The 18,953-nt window shown below is 40.3% G+C and overlaps 1 protein-coding gene across 2 annotated transcripts in view; it reads left to right on the top strand.

Moving 5' to 3' along the window:
* Positions 1-6,462: 6,462 nt before the first annotated feature.
* The window catches only part of UGGT2 (UDP-glucose glycoprotein glucosyltransferase 2), a 185,360-nt gene continuing 172,869 nt past the window's right edge, over positions 6,463-18,953 (top strand). Inside the window, exon 1 of one of the 2 annotated variants that reach the window (XM_045480866.1) lies at positions 6,463-6,691. In XM_045480866.1, coding sequence (XP_045336822.1) covers positions 6,540-6,691 — 152 coding nt within the window. In that variant the 5' untranslated portion in view covers positions 6,463-6,539. The remainder of the gene's footprint in view (positions 6,692-18,953) is intronic. The other variant, XM_045480877.1, reaches the window with a different exon arrangement.

Below are 18,953 nucleotides of genomic sequence, written 5' to 3'. Positions count from 1 at the left end.
CCTAGCTGTGACTCATTTATTGTCACTACTGTTTCACATTGTATTGAACAAAGAAGCCACAAATTATTTTGTCATTGTACTTCAGTGGACATTTGATCTGTATCCAGTTTTTTGTTATCACAGAAAATAATTCATAAAGAGTTCTTTAGGTTTCCTGCAAAACTTTCTCTAGAGCAAAGGTTGGCACTCTAGGGCCCATGGGCCAAATATGTATAGCTTATAAGTTAAGAATGCTTTTACATTTTTCGGGGCACCTGGGTGGCTCAGTCAGTTAAGCATACAACTTTGGCTCAGGTCATGATCTCACAGTTCGTGAATTTGAGCCCCTCATCGGGCTCTCTGCTCTCAGTGCAGACCCTGCTTAGGATCTTCTGTCTCCCTTTCTCTGCCCTTCCCCTGCTTGCTCTCTCTCTCTCTCTCTCTCTCTCTCTCTCAAATAAGTAAACTTTAAAAAAAATGGTTTTACATTTTAAAATTTAAAAACAAAAGAAGAATATTTTATGATATGTGAAAATAGGAAATTCAGTGTCCATAAGTAAAGACTTTCGAAACACGTCCATCCACGTCCATTTGTTTGCAATGTCTATGGCTGCATCCATGCTACAATGGCAGACCTGCCCCCTGAACTCCCTTCAGGTCACACCACTTATTCTGCGAAGCTTTTCTTGAGACCACTTCCTCCCTCAATTCCTGTCACGTTTCTTGTAACGTGCAGTCCTTTACATCTTCTCACAGAAAACTTCTCATTCTAATTTACTTTTTACGTCTGGTGCTACCCTCCCAACCAATGGACAAAGTCACTTAAGATTTGAGACCATGTTTCATGATGTAAATGTAAAGCTGCTCTACAAAGGCTTCTTTTTTGTTGTTGATAATCATGACAGTAGGGCCAGGTGCTTCCCTAGGGATGGAAAGCATTTGTGCAGCTTCTCAAAGCGCTAGATTTACTTTTTTTTTTTTTTTTTTTTTTACATTTTATTTATTTTCGAGAGACAGAGAGAGACAGAGCACAAGTTGGGGAGGAGCAGAGAGAGACGGAGACACAGAACCCAAAGCAGGCTCCAGGCTCCGAGCTGTCAGCACAGAGCCCGACGTGGGACTCGAACTCTCAAACCGTGAGACCATGACCTGAGCCGAAGTCGGACGCCTGACCGACTGGGCCACCCAGGCGCCCCTGAAAGTGCTAGATTTAAATTCGGGAAATAATTTGGGTGAGAAATTTGACTAAAGCTGTTTATTTGTTCAACGAGATTTCTTAAAAAGTATTTTCTTCTGGACTTCCATAGAATTTTATTAACTTTTCCCTGTAATAATTTATTGGGAGATGTCATATCTTCACTACACTGTGAGCCCTTCGAAGACATTAACCATTTTATCCACCTCAGTCTTCTTTCACATATATGACATGGTCAGCTTCCCATACAGGATAAGCAATATTTTGAACAAATTGATGAGCTGGTGCACATAACTATACTAGCCTCTACTAGAAGATGTAAAAGCAGGACATAGGTTTGTCTGCCACCACCACGCTTCAATCCTATGTGTTTTGTTGAAGACACAAAGCAAATAATAGAAGCAATAGTAACTTAGCAAACTTTGAATATATAACTGTAAAATATCGACCATGTATGTAAGTATAAAAGAATGTTGTTAAATAGATGTCAAGTTCTCATATCAGCCCAACTGATTAACTTAAAAATGTTATATTTTTTCTTCCAATATTTTATTTAAGTTCAAGTTACTTAACATATAGTGTAGTATTGGTTTCAGGAGTGGAATTCAGTGGTTTATTATATACAACACCCAGTGCTTATCACAAGTGCCCTCCTTTTTACCCATCACCTATCTAGCCCATCCCCCACCCATCAACCCTCCCTCCCTCCCTCCATCAACCCTCAGTTTGTTCTCTATGGTTTGCTTCCCTCTTTCTTTTTTTCCCCTTCCCCTGTGTTCATCTGTTTTGTTTCTTAAATTCTACAAATGAGTGAAATCATATGGTATTTGTCTTTCTCTGACTGACTTATTTCATTTAGCACAATACACTCTAGTTCCATCCACATCGTTGCAAGTGGCAAGATTTCATTCTTTTTGATGGTTGGGTAATATTCCATTATATATATGTGTATATGTGTGTATATATACACACATGTATATGGATGGATGGATACTGATGAATGGATAAAGAAGCTTTTATATATATATATACCAATGAAATATATTATAAGCTTATATATATATAAAAGCTTCTTTATATATAACATATATATATGTTATATACATATAATATATATATATTATATATAAATGTATAACAGCTTCTTTATCCATTCATCAGTCAATGGACTCTCCATCAGTTTGGGCTCTTTCCATGATTTGCTGCTTCGAAGGGGCACGTACACCCTGATGTTTATAGCAGCATTATCAACAATAGCCAAGCTATGGAGAGAACCCAAATGTTCCATCTGAGTAATATTCCATTATATATATGTGCGTGTGTGTGTGTGTGTGTGTATCAATGAAATATTTGGAATATTACCTAACCATCAAAAACAATGAAATCTTGCCATTTGCAATGATGTGGGTGAAACTAGAGTGTATTATGCTAAGTGAAATAAGTCAGAGAAAGACAAATACCATATGATTTCACTCATTTGTGGAATTTAAGAAACAAAACAGATGGACACAAGGGAAGGAAAAAAAAGGGGGAGGGAAGCAAATCTAAAAGACTCGTAACCATAGAGAACAAACTGAGGGTTGATAGATGGGCTAGATGGGTGATGGGTACAAAGGAGGGTACTTGTTGTGATGAGCACTGAGTGTTACATATAAGTGATGAATCACTAAATTCTACACCTGAAACCAATTTTACCATATGTGTTAACTAACTAGAATTTAAACAAAAACTTGAAAAAATTATGTATTTTCTATACTTAATTTGCTATTTGAAAGTCACTGTAGTTAATAAACCACAGTAAAAAATTTTATCAAACATACCTGGAGTTAGACATTTGTGAGGCATTTGTAATGTATGTTAGGTAAAATGTGCAAACTTATAAAAATCAAATTTACTGACACTTAAAGGAAACTAAACAATAACTCATTTGATTACAGTTTTAGTATAATCCTGCCTAGGGAGTAGGAATATAACAAATTAAATAAGTCTATAAATTCTTCCCAACTGGAATGAAGAGTTAGACATTTTCTTGTACTTAAGATATTCAAATAAAAAATGAGAAAAGGGTCTTTGTTATAGTAAGGGAAATCTGGAAGACCTACAGGGTAATATTTTTAAAAAGCCATTTCAGCTATGAGACTATAGGTAGAGAAAATTAAAGTTTTATTATATTACATGATAATTTGGTAGTAACTTTATCATCACACAGCACTACTATTTTCATTAAATAAATATAGTCCATGCAGTACTTACTTCAAGATGATTTATTTTATTAAACACAATATTCTTATTATGAAGGACTCATTAATCACTCCTTCCACATACAATGAAAACTGCTATCATCATCAATTTTCATTCATATTACCCTGATGTGAATAACTTTGAATAACATTTTGCTAAAAAATATTCAAGTACAATTGTGTTCCTGATCTATATTCACTTCATAGCCAATCTGTGCCAAAGGGTTATTGATAATGAAGGTTAGAATGCTTTGCTGCTCCACTAACTTGAGTGACCTTCACTGAGTTACTCAGTTTTTGCACTTTAATACAGTAAAACCTTTGATTGCAAGCAACTTGTTCGGCGAGTGTTCTGCAAGATGAGCAAACATTTCTAATAAATTTTAACTTGATAAATGAGCGATGTCTTGCAATACAAGTAGTACGTGATGCCGAATATCACATGATCACGACTGAGCCAATGGTTCTTGAAATTCGCTTTGATATATAAGTGCTTTGGATTACAAGCACGTTTCCAGAATGAATTATGCTCGCAATCCAAGGTTTTACTGTATTTCTATCTGTACATAGAAATGACATACAGAAGAAACTTCAATGTTGGCTCACAACCTTGAGAGTTCCCTGGGTGAAATTTGAAACTGGCAGTCATACACAGAGGGCAAAGAGAAACTGAAGAGCGAAGCAGAGGACTCCAGATTGGTAGGTGGCAGTTTTAATAAGGGGACTTACTTACAAGCCTTATCTTGGGCAACTGCAAGACAAGTAGATTTGAGCACCCACCTGTCAGAATCTTAAGAGTTTATACTGAGGCTTTAACAGGGTTCAATCACATATACAGAGCAGAGGCTCTATAACATTACTCCCTGAAGGCTGCTTCCTTGAAGTGGCTCCTGATTTGGGGACAGTGGGAAGAACTTATATTCCAAGGACAGAAGAGGGAATAAAGTGTCTCTCATTGCCCACGTCCAGCTCTGAGGTCAACCAGAAGTTCTCCTAATGATTTCCTCCAACACTTACATATCATCTAGTCCTAGTCTTTCATTGTGCATGTGAGGAAACAAGCCCAAGGATTGTCAGTCTAAGGAATATTTCAAACCCACTGAAGTTTCTAGGAAAATACTATGTAGGCTAAAATTTATAATAATTATGTAGATAAATGACCCTGGATTAGATTAACTTCATTCTTTAAAACAGAAATGTTGCATTCCTCTTGTGAATTCAAATATACTGGAATGTATATAAATATATGTTTTATTAGTGTCTTTTAATAGTGTATTTTATGTGACTCTTCATACACAAGTCATTTCTCAAAGATTTGCAACCACCAGATATGCTGACATTTAAGACATTCACCGTCAATATCTTATTTCCTTTATCCTACAATTTCAGTCAAAATTTCAGTCGAAAAATAAATGGACATGAGGAGTTAATTAAAGCAAATAGTTGTGGAAGCTTCTTAATATATTTTCCCATTATGTTCTACGGATAGAAATGAAGCTCCATACTCATCTGCCTTAGTGTTCTACTTATCCAAAAAACAAGGACTGTTCAATATTTATTGAGCCCCAATAACATGTACTGTGCTAGGTATTGCAACGGATGCTAAAATTAAGGCACGAGCCCTGGGGAAACACCATGTCTAACAGGAGAAATATATAAGTACTGTATTCAAATTCTAAAGTGAAAATTACAAGTGGTTTATGACAGTTATGATAAAGAGCTTATGAGAATTTAAAGGAAGGATAGGTCATACCAAATAGGAAAAATCAGGAAATGAAGGCTAAACATAGAAGATGAGAACTAAGTAGAATTTCCAGAGCAAGTTCTTCTGAGGAAAGGTATATACTAAACAAATGAAAGGAAATGAAAAAATTATCACGTTTCAGCAGCTTCAGGAGATCCAGATTCCCTAAAAGGCAGAGGAGTAACTGGAAAAAAGGAACGGCTCGGTACATCCTCCGAAACTATTTTTCCCAGCTGCTGCTTCTCTTTACCATATATTTTAATATTTATAATAAATTTAACAGCTTTCTGAATAGAAAAAGAAGCATGCCTGACGAGGAGTCAGAATCTCGACGCTCCACCTCCGCCCAGTTGAATAAAACGGAATATTTTGATTTGATGAATCATCTGTACTGGAAAAACACTTAACTCTGTTGCAAGCTTTTGTCTTTGAGCCTGATGCAGTAAATGCATGTTAACCTGGGGATTCAGATTCAGTACGTCTGGGGTAGGGCCTGAGATTCTGCATTTCTTTTTTTTTTTTTTTTCAATATATGAAATTTATTATCAAAGAGATTCTGCATTTCTAAGGAGCTCATAGGTGATGCTGCAGCCGTCCTGTGGGCCACTTTTGAGTACAAAGGCTAAAAGCGAAGTTTCCCAGCCAGCAGTATCAGTATCACCTGGGGCCTTGATAGACGTGAAATGTAAATTCTTGCATCCCTGCCCCCCACACCAGATCTACTGAATTAGAAGCACTAGGATGAGGCCCAACACCCTATGTTTTAACAAGCGCTCCAGGTGATGTCACTGGTTTCCGAACAAGATTGCACATTCAGTCACCTGGGGGCTGGGGAGAGTTAAATACTATTGGGCATCGGGCTTTCGAAAAGCTCTACCAGGTGGCTTTAATATGCTATAAAATTTAGCGGCCCGTAGACAACTGAACTTGGATGGGCCTTATTTTCCGCCTGCGAAACATGGGTAAAAGCCACGCCGGTTTCTGCCTTCGCTTCCAGTTTTTGGCATCTCCACCCAGGCTCAGTCGGCCGCAATCCCAGTTTGGCCTCCGGGAGCTAGCTTCCCCTCCCGGTGTCCCACAGCCCCTGCGCGATAACAGGGGGTCGGATCGCGGACCCGCCGGAGCATCAGCCACGCCGCCGCAGGTTCCGGCACCGCCCGCACCTACGTGGCTCCAGGATCCAGCCCCGGGGGGCTCCCGGGACAGCCCTGGAGCGGGACGCGCATGCGCTCCGTGCCCGCCAGGCCCCGGCTCCGAGTAACGGACTGGAGCTCCCCCCACCGGAAGTGGGCGGCCGCGCGGCCAGAGAAGCCGGCTGTGCCGTGGCGGCTGCGGGCTGTGCGCTCCGGGTCCGAGGGGCTCGCGCTTCTCTCTCCGCGCCATGGCAAAGGCCACGGACGTGGTGCGGCTGCTCCTGGGCTCCACGGCGCTGTGCTTCTCCCTGCTCGACGCCCAGACGGCCTCGGCGTCTAAGTCGGTGACGGCCCACTTGGCCGCGAAGTGGCCCGAGACCCCGCTGCTGCTGGAGGCCAGGTGGGTGCGGGCCGGCCACTCTGCCGAGCCCAGCGCGGAGGGAGGATCGGCGGGGTCTCTCGGGCCCGATCTCGCCGTCTGCCGGCCCTTTAGCTCCCTCTCTGCTGCTGGGGCGCCCTCGTGCTGGGCTCTGGAGCATCCCCTCCGCTCCGGCTACCCCTGCGCGGCACTCACTTGCAATTCCTTTTCCTCGCAGTTCATACTTTGCCTCACCTACGGTTTCTCGGACTTCAGGGCCTCTGTTTAATTCGTCTGGATCTCTTTCACATTTAAGAAAAAGAGGAATAGGAGCTGGAGTGTGGGTTTTAATGCAGGCAATTCCATTGATGTGGGGCAGTTCTTTTTAGGAAACGTATTGGAAGCACCTAGTGTCGTAATAACACCAGTGATGAGCTTCCTGTGGAGAAGGTAGCTTCTTCCCCCAAGTTGTTTCTTCCCGAATCTCCTCCACTGAAATTAGTTCATGTCACTTTGCAGAAAAAAGAGTTGTCGCTATTGAATTTTGCTCTTAGTATTCTAGAAGTTAAACAGAATTTGGAAGTTCCTTTCATTGGTTAGGATGAACTTTAAACTCCCGTTGCTTTTGTCCATTCAAAGAAACAGCTTATGGAACTAAACAGAGACTCCCCATCACCTGGTACCACGTTGCATATATAAGATAGAAAAAGTTTTGGGGCGCCTGGGTGGCGCAGTCGGTTAAGCGTCCGACTTCAGCCAGGTCACGATCTCGCGGTCCTTGAGTTTGAGCCCCGCGTCAGGCTCTGGGCTGATGGCTCAGAGCCTGGAGCCTGTTTCCGATTCTATGTCTCCCTCTCTCTCTGCCCCTCCCCCGTTCATGCTCTGTCTCTCTCTGTCCCCAAAATAAATAAACGTTGAAAAAAAATTTTTTAAAAGAAAAAAAAAAGATAGAAAAAGTTTTTTAATTGAGATGTAATTAATACCATATTAATTTCAGGTGTACAACATAACATTCAGTGTTTGAATCGCGAAATGATGACAGCAATAAGTCTAGTTAACATCCATCACCTGACATGGATCCAAAAGGTTTTTTGTGTTGAACTTTTAACATTTCTTAGCAACTTTCAAATATGCAATACAGCACTCTTCACTGTAGCCACCATGCTATACATTACATTCCCATGACTTATTTTATAACTGAAAGTTTGTACCTGTTAACCTTAAAAATAAAAGTTATTTTACCAGCAGAAAATGGATTTATTCGGGAATAATAGAGAATTGCAAATAGGGACAAGCAAAATATGGCATAGGGAAGTCTAACAAAGGAGAGGAACATTATTTTATGCAGAAGGAGAAAGCAAGGAGGGGTGGTTTGGAACAAAAGTCCTTTGGAGAAAAGCCGGAACCCAGTGTGATGACAGTTTCTCTTTGGCTGAGTTGCAGGACTAGTCAATTTCTTGTAGGAGATGCAATGTACCTTCTTTCTCTGTTGGGGCCTGTAATTGATGATTCCTGTGGAAAACGTTCTGATAGAAGTCTGTAATTGACGTTGAGTGGTACAGCTTCCCACACCCCCAGTCCACTTCAGTGAGGTTTCTCTCTAATACTCCCATTTCATCATTTTAATCAAAATCTTTCCTTGAAAGCATTGCTGACCAAAAGTCAGGTTTTTCATATTTAGTGGTTTTGTCCCTCAGTGCCAGAAAGGATCTTTCCTGATTGTCTTGTCCCTACATAGGAGGGAAAGTACATCGCGGTTGGAAACCACGTAAGGCCACATTTGAGTAACAGGCAAGGTTAGGAGGTGGAACTCTGAGGCACTTTCCATCTAAAGCCTGTATCATTTCAAGACAGCAAGTATTGAAGATCCTCTCCTAATTGTGTACGTCATTTTTATTAAAGTTTGACAGGCAACTAAATACAAAAAAACAATTAGGGAAAAACAGAAGAAGGAACATAACTTTCAAATTGTATGATGATTCCGATCCGGGACCCTAGGTCAGAAAGTATCCAGCTGAAAGTGTTTATTGGCACTTAATTCCAATTTAGGGGAAAAAGGTCTCCCTATGGGGTCCATTGGAGTCATGTATGCGTCCTGGAAGTCCTTACCTGTAGTAGCCATGAAAGCAAAATAGTGAATACTGTAAGAATTAACCAAGTGCATTTGAGAAGATTCCGTGCAGGTAAAAACATGAGGCAATAACTAATGAAGTTTTTGCAGAACTAGTGAAACTTGAAAGATGTATTAAAACAGTGTTGTTGTCTCAAAGAAACCATTTGAAAATAAATCTTATCTAGTGATAAAGCCTGTAAGGTTGCAAATTCAGAAACCATGAATTTGGATAAGAATTCAGAATCAGATGAAAGATGAATTCTGAACCTTCAACCCAGCCCTTCAGAAAAAGCAAGTGAAAATTTAATTTGTCCTGGGATCATGATGAGGCTGTTGCTCAAAGGCCTAATCAAGAGAAGAGGTTTTCTCCCTTTCACAAAGGTTTGCAAAATGTGCACAAGAGCATTTCCTTTCTTTATTTTTTTAGTGTTTATTTTTGAGACAGAGACAGAGCATGAGTGGGGGAGAGACGAGAGAGGGAGACACAGAATCTGAAGCAGGATCCAGGCTCTGAACTGTCAGCACAGAGCCCAATGCAGGGCTCGAACTCATGAAGGTGAGATCATAACCTGAGTGAAGTTGGATGCTTAACCCACTGAGCTACCCAGGTGCCCCTAGAGCATTTCCTTTCTACGAAAGAGCTGGTAGAAGCAATCAGTGAGGAAAAAGTATATAGGCCTGGTCCCGGTATGTTGAAAAAGCTGTATTGTCAATTGTCCTCTACTTTCGTTGCAGCTTACCAGATGGTGTGCAGGTCTGGTAGGGTTTGGTGATTTCTCCTTGGATTCATGTGAATCCAAGAGCCTATTCCTTGGAGTTTGGTGCCATCGGGATTAGCAGTTCTTGATAAGAGCCTTTTCAGCAAGACCGAATAGTCTTTATGGAGGTGCCTTTTCCAGTTTCCAGCTTGCAAGATATGATGCTTAAGGTTGTTGTCTTCTGGGAATGCACTTTGAAAAAGATCACTCTACTAAAGCATGGTTATTTTTCATGGAAGTAGTTAGACCCTTGCAGTCTTGAAGTATATCTCCTCTTTTATCTACTGTAGCTCAAAGGAGGTACAGGGGCCAAGTGGATTGGGCATCTGTGACGATCTCAAACGGTGACAGTCTAGGAGGTTCAAAGGGGTGGAACCAAGATTTAGAGGAACCAATGGCAGTACTTTGGGCCAAGGTATTTTAGGATCTGTACAAATTTTTACAGGTTGAGTGTTAACAGTATTGTTAATATGTTCAAGTAACCCCGACGATTGAGGACAATCTGTACCATGCCAGTGTTGTAAAACTGGCCAAACAGCACACACTTGTCAAAGCACCTGACCAGTAAAATAGGTTCCCAATCACTATGAAGTTTGAGAGGGTTCCCCAGTTAGGGATAATTTTTTCTAACAGAGAAGCAGCAGCAGCCTGTCTAGAAGGGAAAGCTTCAGTCCCGTGAGAAAACATATAGACCATTACTAAAACATGTTTCTATTCATGTAGTGGGAAAGCTATATGAAATTCATTTGGGCAGACAGGTTTCTCTGGCTTCTGTTTTAGACAGGTGGGGCAAGTGACGTAGGCACTTGTTGCAACCTCATTAACACTTCCCCACCAGTATTGGTTCATGAATGCTATTATTGTGTCAGTAGACCACGATGGTTTAATGCATGTATAGTGGTAAGTATAAGAACTTTAGAATTTCTAGTAGGGCCAGATTTTTATTCGGTCCAAACCAGGGCTCTCCTTATTGAACCAACAATGACTAGATTTCCAATATTTTTCCCTTTCTGAGGCAATTGTTGAGTGTCGTCTGTCGTTCTTTCTGAATTATCATTTGGCAGAACATCTCTTTAGACCATAACAGAGGTCTGATTATTAGTTTCTTTGAGAGTGGTGTTTTGGGCAGAAATATCAATGAGATGGTTTTCTTTGGCCCCCAGGGAGTTGACTGGAATGGCCAGGAACCTTAATAATTAAGTAGCCAGCAAAAGTGTGGTATATAACAAATTTTGGAAATAAAAGCCATTTTAAATTTTATCCGTCTTGGAGGTAAGGAAACCTTGTTTCCATAATCCAAAGTCATGAGCTATCCAAGGGCATACCAGCTCTCAGTATAAATGTTTGAAGTTTTGCCCCTGGCCAAAATACAAGGATGGTTGAAAGGGATTCCATGATTATTTTGTCAGTGGCAGGAATGTCTCTGAAGTGAGGTGATATCCCTGTGCCACAGGGTCAAATTGTTGGTTGTAATACCCTGTGTTTTTGGGTGAGTAATCCCAAGGGTATTCTCTCCCATCTCCCATACAAAGAGGAAAAAGGAAAGTTGATAATTAGGATGTCTGAGGGCAGGTGGGTTTAATAGGCTTTTCTTTAAAGTCCCCAAAGCAAGTCTGATTTTTCCAAATAGGGTGAGGTTTTATATTTTTTAGTAAAACATACAGAGATTGAGCCAGAAGAGAGAAGTTTGGAATCCAGTTTTGACAGTAGCCAACCAGTTCAAGAAAAACTCATATTTGGCACTTAGTTTTAGGTTTTGGAAAGTTTGGAAAGCTGTGGAGTCTCTCTGGATCCAAATATTCTGAGGTCAGATGCCCTAAGTATCAAACCTGAGTTTGAGCAAATAGCAATTTTTCTTTAGAGTCTTTATTTCCCTTTAAAGGTTTTTAACTGGTGGATACTGTCTTCCTGTAAAGTGGTTTAAGAAGAGGAGCAGAGAGGGGCGCCTGGGTAGTTCAGTCAGTTAAGCATCCAACTTCAGCTCAGGTCATAATCTCATGGTTAATGGGTTCGAACCCCACATAGGGCTCCGTGCTGATAGCTCAGAGCCTGAAGCCTGCTTCGGATTCTGTCTCCCTCTCTCTCTCTCTCCCCTTCTCCTGGTCGTGTTCTGTCTCTCGAAAATAAACATTAAAAAAGCAGAGGAGCAAATCATCTAGGTATTGTAACAAAGTAGATAGAGACTGCAGAAAACCTACCATTCAAATCAGCTTCTAAGGTTTGTGAAAAGTAAGAAGGACCCTTTGAAACTCTGGGTGGGGCATTACTGTCCTGGTGTATTTCCATTCTTCCCAAGTGAAAGCAACTGGAATACTAAAGAATGCACTGCATAGATCAACTACAGTGAAAAATTTGCATCCGGTGGGAATGGTTGTCAGCATATGGGTTAAGAACAACAGGGTGCCGAGGGATAACAGTGTCATTGCCCAGAGGTCCTAGACGAAGCATCCTTGGCTACTGGGTTTTCTCATAAGTAAAATAGGTGTATTAAAGGGACTGGTACAGGGGATAATGGGGCCTTGAGCTTTGTAATCTATGAGCTTGATGCCTTGAAAGGCTTCTTTATTTATAGGATATTCATTAAATTTAGGGGGATGTTTTGAGGAATCTGTTTGAATCTTGATGGGAGGTATACTGTGGATGCTGCCAGTATCTGTTGAAGATGTCGCCCACAGAGGATGGATCCGATAGGGATAAATGATCAGTGTCCTCAGACTCGGCTATAGTGCTATCAGACTCAGAGCGAATTGAGGGTGTCAAAGGGTCATTTAATTTACCTGGCTGCCTATTTTTATTACTATGGTCAAATTCTAGTATTATTTCTCCTTTTGGGAGAAAGGAACTCTGGTATATTTTTCTAAGAAATCTCAGCCCAATAAATGAAGAGCAGCACAACAACTAAGGAGAAAGGTATGTGTATCAGAGCCCTTAGACTAAAGGAAGTAGGTTCAGCGACTGTGTTATAAACCTGTTGAGGCTTATTAGAGGCTTCCCACCCCCCATTAGAACCATTTTAGTACTCCAGGGCAGGGGCTGTTTTTAGCAGTGGGATTGAGCACTAAGAGCGTACATCTGGTGTCAATAAAGACAGCTGCATTCTCAATCTTTATTTTGTAAGAGAAAGAGCATGAGCAGTTGAGTAATTTCTCTGAGTTGATTAAGAGGGGAGACTGGGGAGAGCCTCGAACTCATCGGAATCCTGTTGTTGGGAATTAGGAAGACACTGGGAATATTGGCTACCCGGCTGAAGGTGCCTGGAGCACTTAAGCTGGTAACAGATTTTTCACCCCAACGCCCTAGCTCTTTGCAAATAGTAAAAACTAGGTTTTTGGTTTTGTTTAGGGTCTTTCATTTGTTGGAGATGAAAATCAAGAATTTTAAGAATTTGGGGGGCACCTAGGTGGCTGAGTCAGTTAGCTTCCGACTTCAGGTCATGATCTCGTGGTTCACAAGTTCAAGCCCCGCATTGGGTTCTGTGCTGACAGCTCAGAGTCTGGATCCTGCTTCGGATTCTGTGTCTCCTTCTCTCTCTGCCCATTCTCACTCGTACTCTGTCTCTCTCAAAAATAATGAAAACATTTTAAAAATTTAAAAAATAAGAATTTTAAGAATTTTATCAGTCTTTTTTGGGTAATGCATGTAGGATGTGTGCAAGCTAGTTTGCCAAATTGACTGAATCTGGAGTGAACAGAGTTTCCCATTCACCTCTGGTCCTTTTCCTAAAGGAGAAGGATCAAGTTCACCCCATTAATGAATATAGAGTTAAATGCTACCTAGGTGGATTCAGCATCTAAGGGAAGACCAGAATTTAAAGACAATTTGTAGAGTCAATTATAATAGTCATGAATGGGTTCACTAGGCTTTTGTGTGCTAGCCTAAAATTTGTTTAATCAACAGGCTTAGGAAAAGCTACTGCAATTGCTCAGTGGAGATTTCCAGCAAGTGTTTAGCATTTTGACAGAAGTTAGGTGTCAATTTCTGTAAATCCTTTTCAGGATATTCTCATTGGACTAGTTTTATCCGGTGTGGATAACACTGTGGGTTGTTTGTTCTATTTCTGTGGAAAATGGCATTGGAATTTTGATGGAGATTGCACTGAATCTACAGATTGTTTGGGTAGTATGAATACTTTATTCTTTTCGTCTGTGAACATGGAATGTCTTTCCATTTATTTATGTCTTTAATTTCTTTTATCAGTGACTTCTAGTGTTCAGGTTTTTACCTCCTTGGTTAAATTTATTCCTAAGTATTTTATTCCTTTCGATGTACTTGTAAATGGGATTGTTTTTAATTTTCTCTGAGAGTTTGGTATCAGAAATGCAATAAATTTTTGTATACTGATTTTGTATCCTATCATTTAATTTGTCCTAATAGTTTTTTTGGTGAAGTTTTAGGGTTTTTTATATATAATATGATGCCTGTCTTCTTCAAACAGTGACAGTTTTACTCCTTCCTTTCTGATTTAGATATCTTTTATTTATTTTTCTCTCCTCATTCCTCTGGCTAGAATTTCAAATATTGTATTGAATAAAAGGGATGAGCATGAGCATCCTTGTTCCTGATTGTAGAGGAAAATTCTCAGCTTTTCACTGCTGAGTATGATGTTAACTGTAGGCTTGTCATATGTGGCCCTTCTTACGTTAAGGTTTATTCTGTCTGTACCCTGTCTGTGGAGAGTTTTTATTATAAATGGACGTTGACTTTTGTCTAATTTTTCTGTATCGAAGTGATCATATGATTTTTATTTTTCACTGTGTTGATATAGTATACCATGTTGACTAATTAGTAGATGTCGAACCATCCTTGCATCTCTGGAGTAAATCCCATTTGTTCATGGTGTGTGATTCTTTTAATGTATTGTTTGCTAATAGTTTGTTGATTTTTGCATCTGTGGTCATCAGGGACATTGGCCTGTAATTTCTGTGTGTGTGTGTGTGTGTGTGTGTGTGTGTGTGTGTGTGTGTGTTCGTGTGTTCGTGTTCCTTGGTATCAAGGCAATGCTCCTTTGTACAACTCCTTTGTAAAAGGAGTTTGGAAGCATTTCCTCCTCTTCAAGATTTTAAAAGAGTTTCAGAAAAATAGGTATTAAATCTGTGAATGTTTGGCAGAATTCACCAGTGAATCCATCCGGTCCTAGACTTTTGTTTTGGGGGGAGTTTTTTGTTTTGTTTTGATTTTTTGTTTGTTTATTTTGTAAGAGAAAGAGCATGAGCAGGTGAGGGTCAGAGAGAGGGAGAATCCCAAGCAAGCTCCGAGCTATGAGTGCAGAGCCTGAGATGGGGCTTAAACTCCTGAAGCATTGGAATGCTTAACCTACTGAGCCATCCAGGTGCTCCTTTTTGGGGAGTTTGTTTGTTTGTTTTGTTTTTTATTACTCAATCTCTGTGGTAGTAATTGGTTCAGATTTTCTATTTGTGAGTCAGTCTTGATAGCTTATTGTTTCCAGGAGTTTATTTCTTTTAGGTGGTCTGATTTGTTGGTACATAATTGTTCATATTATCTTGTAATCCATTGTATTTTATGATATCAGATGTAATAAAATAGTTGTATTGAGTAAAATATTCGAGCCTAATGTGTGTCCTCTTCCTCTGTTTCTTCCCCTGTTTCTCCCAGTTTGCATCCATCTGATCCCATTCTCTGTTCCAGATCTGCAGTCTAACTTCTTCCAATCTTGGATTTGTAGTTACATTATCCTGATTTGTATTTGCCTTGAGTCTCTTAGAGCTGGAACTTTTGTAGGATGCTACTTCAGGTTCTTCATAACCTGACCCCCATCTATGTACCAACTGCATCACTTGTAGTGGGAGAATTGCAGTTCCTAAAAAGTTTACATCCTAACTCCTGGAACCTGTGAATGTTACCTTACTTGGATAAAGGATCTTCGCAGATGTAATTAGTAAGGGTCTTGAGACCAGATCATTGTGGACTATCTGGATGGCTGCTAAATCCAATGTCCTTATAAGAGACAGAAGAGGAGAAGGCTATGTGAACAGAGGCAGAGATTGGATTGGTGTAACTACAAGCCAAGGAACACTTGTAGCCCTCAGAAGCTTGAAGAGGCCACACCGGTACCTTGATTTTGGACTTCTGGGCTCCAGAACTGTGAGACCATAAGTTTCTGTTCCTTTAGGTTGCCAGGTTTTTGGTAATTTGTTACAGCTGCCCTAGGAAACCAATACAGACTTGATAAAGTGGAGTGCTGCTGTAAGAAATAGCTAAAAATGTAGAAGTAGCTGGTAAGTCCAGCAAAAGCTAGAAGGATTTTGAGAAATGTGGTTAAAAAACAAAAGCCTACATGCCTTGAGGAGACTGTTGGCAGAAATAGGGACATTAAAGGTGATTCTGCTAAGGACTTAGAGGAAAGCAGGGAGCATGGTCATTAATAAAGCTTCTGTCATAGAGAATACTTATGTCTTCGTGAGTAGAATGTTGGTAGAAATAAGAACATTAAAGGCTCTTTTGGTAAGAGTACAGAAGGAAATGAGTGACCTGTTATTGGAAACAAAGAAAGATGATCCTTGTTTTATAGGGGCAGAAAAGGGGCTGAATTGGATTCTACAGTTGTGTGGAAAACAGTACTTGCAATCAGTGAACTTGAATAGCTAACTAAGGAGATTGCCAAGCAAAGCATTAAAGGTATCCCCTGGTTTTGCCTTGTTTATAGTAAAATGCAAGAGGACGGAGAGAAACTGAAGAAGGAGCTGTTCAGAAAAAAGGAAGCCGCATTTGATAATTTGGGAGTTTCTCCTGCTACCCAGATGGCAAAGACTGTTAAAATGAGGAAACCCAGTGTTGGGGATGCATGCTTCAGAAAGAAGACCAACTTTGTGGCTGGTCAGTCTTTTTCTGTATAGGTTAGGCTTGTGACTCATGGGTCCATTCCACCGTCTCAGTAGAAGCCAGGAATGGAGGGGTAGATTTGTCCAGGATGGATCTGAGGAAGGTTTTTCTGGCATGATGCTGGTGAGATCTACAAAAGACCCAAAGGATTTTGATTATGTTGTATCAGCAAAAATGTTGCCAAAAGAGACAGAGATGGGATGAAATGAGAGAAGGCTGTCAGACTTTCAAAATTCCATAGGCAGGAAATTAGCTGATAAACTGCTTGGCTGCAAACATGCAAACATTTTTCCTTCAAGAGAAGGGCGTAATGACCCTGAGGGCAGAGCCGTGGCACGCAGCAGAGAGTGGAGCAGCACGCCGCAGAGGGTTCTGCTCACGACTTGAAACCTAACACAATTTGTCTTGCTGTATTTTGAACTTGTTTGGGACTGGTAACTCCTTCATTCTTTGTAATTTCTACCTTTTGGAATTGGAATATCTGTCTTTGGAATTTGGAATGCGTATCTCGATACTGCATTTTGGAAGCAGACAGCTTGTTTTCTAGTTCACGGGTCCACATATGGAGAAGAATTTTGCCTCAGGATGGAGCATACCCAGCGTCTCACTCCTACCTCGTCTAAATGATTTACATGATGAGATTTGAGACTTCTGGTGGTATTTACATGGGCTTTTGGTTTAGAGATGATGCCCTAATGGGTTGAGATTACAGTGGGGGATGTTGGGATAGGACGTATGCATTTTGTATGCGGGACAGATGTGGATTCTGGGGAGCCCAGGGTGGACTTTAGTGGCGTGAATGGTGGCCCCCCAAAAGATGGGTCTAGATCCTGACCTGTGGGGCCTGTTGTTAACCCTGACACCAAGAATTTAGACTTTTCTTCTCCAGAACTGTGAGAATAAATTTCTTTTCGTTTTAAGCCACTATGTGGTAATTTGATATGGTAATATAACACTCTACTATGGTCCTTTCTTCGTTGATGCCCTATTTGTGGACCTATCATATTACTTTCTCTTTGGCTGATTCTTTCACCTGATAAAACTGATGTCTTTCTAGTATGTTCTCCTAACATTTGGTCCATACTTCTGTAATAATCCTTATTGAAAGATATGTATGCTAATCTCTGCTATAAAATGTGAGCTGCAGGGGATAAAAATCTATATTTTGCCAAGGCACCGTGCACAAAAGTAGGTGCTCAACAAGTATTAGTAATAAGTATTAGCTCAGCAGAAGCAACGAGTATTTCTTATTCATACTTGTTTTCCCAGGGCTCAGTACATCAGGATCAGGTGCCCAATAATGTCGACGCAGTGGAAGGGACTTATATTAGGTAGTGTCTACTTCAAACCACCATCAGAATTCCCTCTATACTCTAGCTGTGTACCTGACCTATGGAAAACTGGTGTCCTGCCGGGGTAATCCAGCTAGGACGCTTAGTGTTACTTCATGCACTTACCTGTTCTGTTGTGAACAAATATAAATTGTCAGCAAGTCCTTTGTTCGATAAACTAAACTCTTTCCCACTATAATTTTTATCTAGTGGTCTTGACTTTATACTTTGGAACCAGATCTCTCCTTTGTGACAGTGTAGCAGGCTGGCAGCCTATAGTTTCTTTAACCATTGCACTTCTTTTGTGTTTTCTAGACTCCATTATTCTACTCACATCTGGTTTTTAGTGTTTCTTTTAATAAAACTTGTAGGAAAATCAAAGAGGTTGAGGGGAATAAGTGTAGAATAGGAAGAATTGAGAGCATTGGGTAGATTGAAGGAGCTTGGGAGATAGAAACTTAAGAGAACTGTTAGCTCTCTGTTTGGGATGCCCCCTTTTTTTATATATATATATTTAAAGCATTCATGGGAATTTCTCCCTCCCCCTCCCCATCCTCTGCCTCTGCCTCTCCTGCCTCTGCCTCTCCTGCCTCTGCCTCTCCTGCCTCTGCCTCTCCTGCCTCTGCCTACACAGAATCTTTTAGTTCAGCCTAGAAATTTGAGTGCCTATTTTGAGCATGGCCCTGTGATGGGTACTGTGTAGGAAGCAAAGATGACTGAGTATGTCCCCTACCTAATTTATAATTTAGTATTATTTGCTAGGGATGATTACAGGCTGATGAGGGTAAATTTTTATAACCTGTAACTTCCACATCTGAACTGCATTTATTCCACTGGTGTTGCTCTTGCCAAAAAATTTTTTTGGAATTTTACTTATAACTGCTGTCAAGCTCTTTTGTACATATAAACATATTCTGTAGAAATCACTTTTTTTCTCTGTGGTAGAATTTTTTGGGAAACACTGTTATTTGGAGCTAGATGTATAAAACAAGTGAACAAATTGAAAATGCCAGTTTTTTCTTTTTTTTCTTTTTCTTTCTTTTTTTTTTTTTTTTTTTTTTACTTTTTTTAAACTTAAGGCGAGGAGCTGATTTAGATGATCTCTCAAGGTTATTTCTCTCTCTAAAATTAATGATGAGTTCCTGGCAAATTGCCTCTGAAAGTAAATTCTAGAAGAGTTCCATAAGTGCTGAGAGCAGTGGTATGTTGAGGGAATAAGTGTATTCGAAGACTTTCTCAAGGTCTTTGAAGGCTTATACTTC

The sequence above is a fragment of the Leopardus geoffroyi genome, chromosome A1 (assembly GCF_018350155.1).
Source record: "Leopardus geoffroyi isolate Oge1 chromosome A1, O.geoffroyi_Oge1_pat1.0, whole genome shotgun sequence".
In the NCBI taxonomy this organism is placed as follows: Eukaryota; Metazoa; Chordata; class Mammalia; order Carnivora; family Felidae; genus Leopardus; species Leopardus geoffroyi.
This window is presented reverse-complemented; position numbering and strand designations above follow the sequence as displayed.